We start from the raw sequence: 5,588 nt of genomic DNA, 5'->3' as shown, positions 1-5,588 counted from the left end.
ATTACTCTTATAAGTATATGCCCAGCCGAAGCTGGATTTTCGATACCACACCAATACATTATTACCCTTTCGATGCTCATTGGGCTGTTTCGAGTCAACTCATTTATGAACGCAATCCCTGAGGTTTCACTGTGGTTTTCGGACTGAAACTAATTCGTCAGCACAATCTTTAGTGCTCCAGGTGAGGCAAAGTATATGTCCTACCGGAGCAGGCTTATTTGTGAAACTACATTGGTCATTCTTTCTCCGCTGTACTGGATTTGAACTTTCGAGACGATTTCGTACTGTACTACTCGCTGCATACAAACTTAAGAGACGATTTCGATGCATTTTGAGCTCGGCTGCTGCTACATGCTACTGTTTCATAGGTGAGCTGAGCAGTATATGTCTAGCCGAAGATTCAATTTTGTATACTACATTCGCTTCTTCACTCCCTCGCATTTCACTGGTTTGAATCTGAATCTGAGGTTACTGATCGAACGTTGGAGGTGTGTCGATTTGGATTTGCTGATTGGCTTCGGAGGTGCCACTGTCTCTTCACACAGGTGAGGTTGAATGGTATATACCCAGCCGGAGTAGATAAATTTGGATACTACATCTACGTTTTCTCTCGCTTTTTTGAACTGCCAGTGGAGTAACTTGTTCATCAACTGACATTCGCTCGAGTTCCTGTACTGTGACGACAGCAATTATGGCAACAAAACCCGTAACCAGGAATGCCGAATCTCTGAAGGTTTTAACATCCAAACTCAAAGGGCTCAAATTATCATTAAGCAATATTTGTCAGTATGTTAAGAACTTCAAGGAGGGAACCTCTGCCAATCAGATTAATGTTCGTATTGAGCGATTAGATATACTGTGGGTACAAATTAGCGAAACAATCTTAAACATCCAAGTGCATGAGGAATATGCAGAGCAAGATGGTAGTCAAAGGGAGCAGTTGGAGATTGAAAATCGTTACTACGATGCGAAATCGTTTCTGGTTAAAAAGGTTGACGGATTGCAGGAAGGGTCTTCGTCAAACCAAACAGTGCGAACTGCAGGTGCCACTCTACATGGCGTAATGGATCATGTTCGTCTACCTCAAATCCAGTTGCAATATTTTGATGGTAGTATCGACGATTGGTTGAGTTTTAGAGACCTCTACACATCTCTGATTCACGAAAAACCCGATCTACCTGGATGTAGAGAAACTTCATCACCTCAAAGGGTGCTTAGCAGGCGAGGCTAAGGCACTGATTGATCCGCTAAGGATCACGAAAGACAATTATCAAGTTGCTTGGGACACGTTGCTAAAACGTTACAACAACAACAAACTTTTGAAGAAGAAGCAAGTTCAAGCGCTCATCAAGCTGTCTTTGCTTAGTAAGGAATCTATCACGGATCTCCAGAAATTGGTGGATGGTTTCGACCGTGTGATTCAGACGTTAGACCAAATCATCGAACCAGCCGATTATAAAGATTTGTGGCTGGTAGAGCTGCTGAGCACTCGTCTCGATCCTGCCACACGACGAGGATGGGAAGAACATTCGTCTACGAAGCAGCAAGACACCCTAAAGGATCTGCAGGATTTTCTACAACGCAGAATGCAGATTCTTGAAGCCTTACCTGTGAAGGTGGAAACGAAGGTTGAACAGTTCCAACAACTAAAAAGAAAGCCGTTCTCTACAAAGGTCAGCCATAATGCCGTACAAGGAAACAACGCTAAGTGTACTTCTTGCGCGGAGATTCATGGACTGCATACTTGTCCAGCCTTCTTGAAGATGCCACTGACCAGTAAAGAATCCCTCATACGCACGCAATCGTCACAAACGTGGTCATCTTGCTCGAGAGTGTTCATCAAAGTTTTCCTGTCGGCATTGTAACGGTCGGCACCATTCGTTGCTGTGCTACAAGGGAGAAGAAAGTTCCAGCAAACAAGGATCATCCGGAAGAGCAAAACCATCGGGTAAAGGCGCTAAGCAGGACGACAGTGTTGCAAACTCCAAGGCAGCGAATGCCTCAGCGGTTGAATCTACTTCTTCAAACGCGGAACAGTGTCTCTTATCACAGGTTCTTCTGGCTACAGCTGTCGTTGCGATCGAGGACGATCGAGGTTCTCGCTATCCAGCACGTGCACTGTTGGACTCAGGGTCCGAGTGTAACTTCATTTCTGAAAATCTGTGCCAGTTGATGAATGTCTCCAGTCAGAAGGCCAACATATCGATTCTTGGTATCGGAAAGTCGAATACGAAGGCAACTCGAAAAATCAAGGCTGTCGTCAGATCTCGGATTTCATCGTATTCTCGATCGATGGAATTTGTCGTCCTATCGACAGCTTGTCTACCAACTTCTACAGTTCAGGCAAATGGATGGAACATACCGGTAGAGATCGAACTGACGGATCCGGAGTTCTTCCGGTCAAGAAAGATTGACTTGGTTCTGGACATCCAAGCTTTCTTCAGCTACTTCCCGTCTGGAAGGGAGATACAGCTGGGCAAGGAGATAATGGCACGGTTTTGGTCCTGCGAGGAAGTAGGAGCCGTCAATAAATACTCTCCAGAAGAAGCGCACTGTGAGGAGCAGTTCCAGCGTACAGTTAGGCGGGAATCCGACGGGCGATACACAGTAGCCCTCTCAAAGAACAACGAAGTTTTGGTGGAACTGGGTGAATCCCGAGACATCGCATTAAGACGGCTGCGAGCTGTGGAGCGAAGATTGGCAAGCGATCCAAGTCTACAGAAGTAGTATTGTGATTTCATGACCGAATACCTCGAGCTCGGTCACATGCGAAGATTGGACGACAGCGAAGAGCATGCAGTTAAACGGTGTTTTCTGCCACATCACCCCGTTATCAAAGAGTCTAGTACCACGACCAAGGTGAGGGTGGTATTCGACGCATCCTGTAAAACATCTTCAGGAATATCCCTAAACGACGCGTTGTATGCTGGACCAATAGTTCAACAATGCTTAAGGTCAATCGTTCTGCGTAGTCGAGTTCGTCAGGTGATGGTCGTAGCAGACGTCGAAAAGATGTACCGACAGTTCTTGAGGAGTCTGGATGACACACCGCTTCAATGCATACTCTGGACAGCACCTGATGGAAAGGTAGTGGCGTACGAGTTACTAACGGTGACATATGGTACGAAGTCCGCGTCGTATCTGGCCACTCGTGCGTTTCAACAACTAGCGAACTACGAACGAAAGCAGTTTCCATTAGCGGCACTTACGATCGAAGAAGACGTTTACATGGACGATGTTATATCTGGAGCAGACAACGTCGAAGCGGCGATCGAATTAAGGAGACAAATCGACACAATGATGATCAGCGGAGGATTAAAACTACGTAAGTGGGCATCGAACTGCCCAGACGTACTCAAGGGCATTCCAACTGAGAATCTAGCACTTCCAGATTCGAATGGAATCGATTGGGACCAAGATGCTGAAGTAAAAACATTAGGATCAACTTGGCTTCCTAACGTAGACTGCTTCCGGTTCAAATTTACCATTCCGCCACTCACGCCATTCCAAATCCTCACGAAGCGACAATTGTTGGCTTTCATCGCAAGACTTTTCGACCCGCTGGGCCTGCTCGGTGCAACGATCACAGCGGCAAAGATCTTCATGCAACGGCTCTGGTGCTTGAAGAACGAACAAGGCAACAATCTACAATGGGATGGGATGTTGTAGAGATGAACCAGCCTAAGGCTGAAAGTCTCGTTAATAAAGGAAAAAAAAATATACTGCCTGAAACGGTGGGTAAGGAATGACGAACATTCCATGAGCAAATCCCTTCGCTCAACGATGTGTGGTTTCCAAGGTGTGTGATTGCTCCAGGTTCGGTATCCGTAGAATTCCACTGCTTTTCAGATGCCTCGATTGTCGCTTATGGTGTTACAATCTATGCTCGGAGTCAAGAACAAAATGATACGGCTTCGGTGCACCTTTTGACTTCGAAAACCACGGTTGGAGCTTTGTGGCGCACTCCTGGCAGCTCAACTCTAGGAAAAGGTAGCAGAATCGCTGAAGGTAGAAGTTAGCGCTCATTTCTGGACAGATTCAACTTGCGTACTCCACTGGATCAGGTCACCAGCAGGAACATGGACAACCTTCGTTGCCAATAGAGTTGCGAAAATTCAAGGACTGACTGAACGGAGACAATGGAGGCAAGTTCCGGGAACTACGGACCCTGCTGATCTAATATACCGTGGAATTTTGCCAAACAACATTCTAGAAAACAATCTGTGGTGGCATGGGCCTCCCAACAAACAATTTTAGCTGCAAATCAGCTTATAAAGACAAAAATTAGCTGCATAAGGCAATTTTTTGCTGTATAAGCTAGTCTGCAGCTAAAATTGTTAGTTGGGCTACCTGGTTAAAGGATTCGCTGGAGGAATGGCCGAAGGCGTCAGAAAACCGAACTGAGAAGGATTTGGAGAGACGACGCAATGCGATGGTTTGTGTTTCGTCGAAGAAATCTGGGCTCATTTCGGATTATTTATCAAAATTTTCCTCATTTACGAAATTGATTCGGATGACCGCATACTGGTTGCGCTTCCTGAACAACTTGCGGTGCCATGCAACAGAAAAATTATCAGCATGTCTAACAACAAACGAGTTGCATCACGCGGAACGGTCGATCATTCTGGTAGTTCAAGCGGAATCGTTCTCGGACGAGATCCGAAAGCTGTCGTCTGGTGTATCAGTGGTTCGTAATTCTCCGTTGCGGTGGTTCAATCCACAATTTGATGAAAACGGCATCCTATGGGTCGATGGAAGACTGGCTCACTCCGAGGAATCGCAGCAAACAAAGCACCCGATTGTTCTTCCAGCTAGGCACAAGTTCACGGAGCTGGTAATTTGTCACTATCATCAGCAATACCTTTACGCTGGGGTGCAAGTACTCTTAGGTACTGTTCGACAACGATACTGGCTACTTGGAGGCAGAAATCTAGCGAGGAAGATCGTCCAAAACCTTCCATCATTCAGCTGCTCGATTCATTGTTTTCGAAGACTGGCGTTGATTATTTCGGCCCCATATACCTGCGAGCCGGTCGAGGACGAAAACCAACCAAGGCATACGTTGCACTTTTCGTGTGTATGGCCACGAAAGCCGTCCATATGGAGCTGGTGCAAGATTTGTCGACGGAATGGTTCATGCAAGCCTTATGAAGATTCTTTGTGCGTCGAGGGCGTTGCACAGACGTTTATTCGGACAACGGTATCAATTTCGTAGGAGCGCGAAACCAGATTCAGGAGTTGTTTGCGTTGCTAAAAAACTTAAACTTGGTAAACATTGTCATCATCCGTGAGCATATCAAATTGATTGTTCAAATGAACTTCATCAGAAGGAGGATCAAGAGATTGCCCTTTTCTTTTGCGTTTAGGTGCCATGGCGACAGAAGAAAGTTTCTTCAGCGGATCCAAGCAGATTACTATGAGAATCCAAAGGATCGAAGTGGAATTTTCCAAGTCGATATCCAAGCTGGATTACCTCGAGTAGGGTCCAAACAACGATCGAAAAGGAATAAACACTGTTCTATCCCACCTTGCATTTTTCACTGTCGTCGTTCAGAAATAAGAATTTGGAAGCAATAATAACCAATGTA

At 45.7% G+C, this 5,588-nt stretch overlaps 1 protein-coding gene across 1 annotated transcript; it reads left to right on the top strand.

Moving 5' to 3' along the window:
- Window positions 1-2,988: 2,988 nt before the first annotated feature.
- On the top strand, window positions 2,989-3,669 carry LOC135702785 (uncharacterized). The gene has a single exon (XM_065223830.1). It carries the CDS (start codon window positions 2,989-2,991, stop codon window positions 3,667-3,669), a length of 681 nt encoding a protein of 226 aa, XP_065079902.1.
- The last annotated feature ends 1,919 nt before the right edge of the window (window positions 3,670-5,588 follow it).

The sequence above is a fragment of the Ochlerotatus camptorhynchus genome, unplaced genomic scaffold (assembly GCF_037179485.1).
Source record: "Ochlerotatus camptorhynchus isolate MF236.1 unplaced genomic scaffold, CSIRO-AGI_Acam_v1.1 ptg000197l, whole genome shotgun sequence".
NCBI lineage: Eukaryota > Metazoa > Arthropoda > Insecta > Diptera > Culicidae > Ochlerotatus > Ochlerotatus camptorhynchus.
The sequence above is the reverse complement of the archived record's forward strand: the minus strand, read 5'-3'. Positions and strand labels throughout refer to the sequence as shown.

Excerpts from the sequence above, each read along its gene's own strand:
- LOC135702785 (XM_065223830.1), top strand. The coding sequence starts at position 2,989 with ATGGTCGTAGCAGACGTCGAAAAGATGTACCGACAGTTCTTGAGGAGT.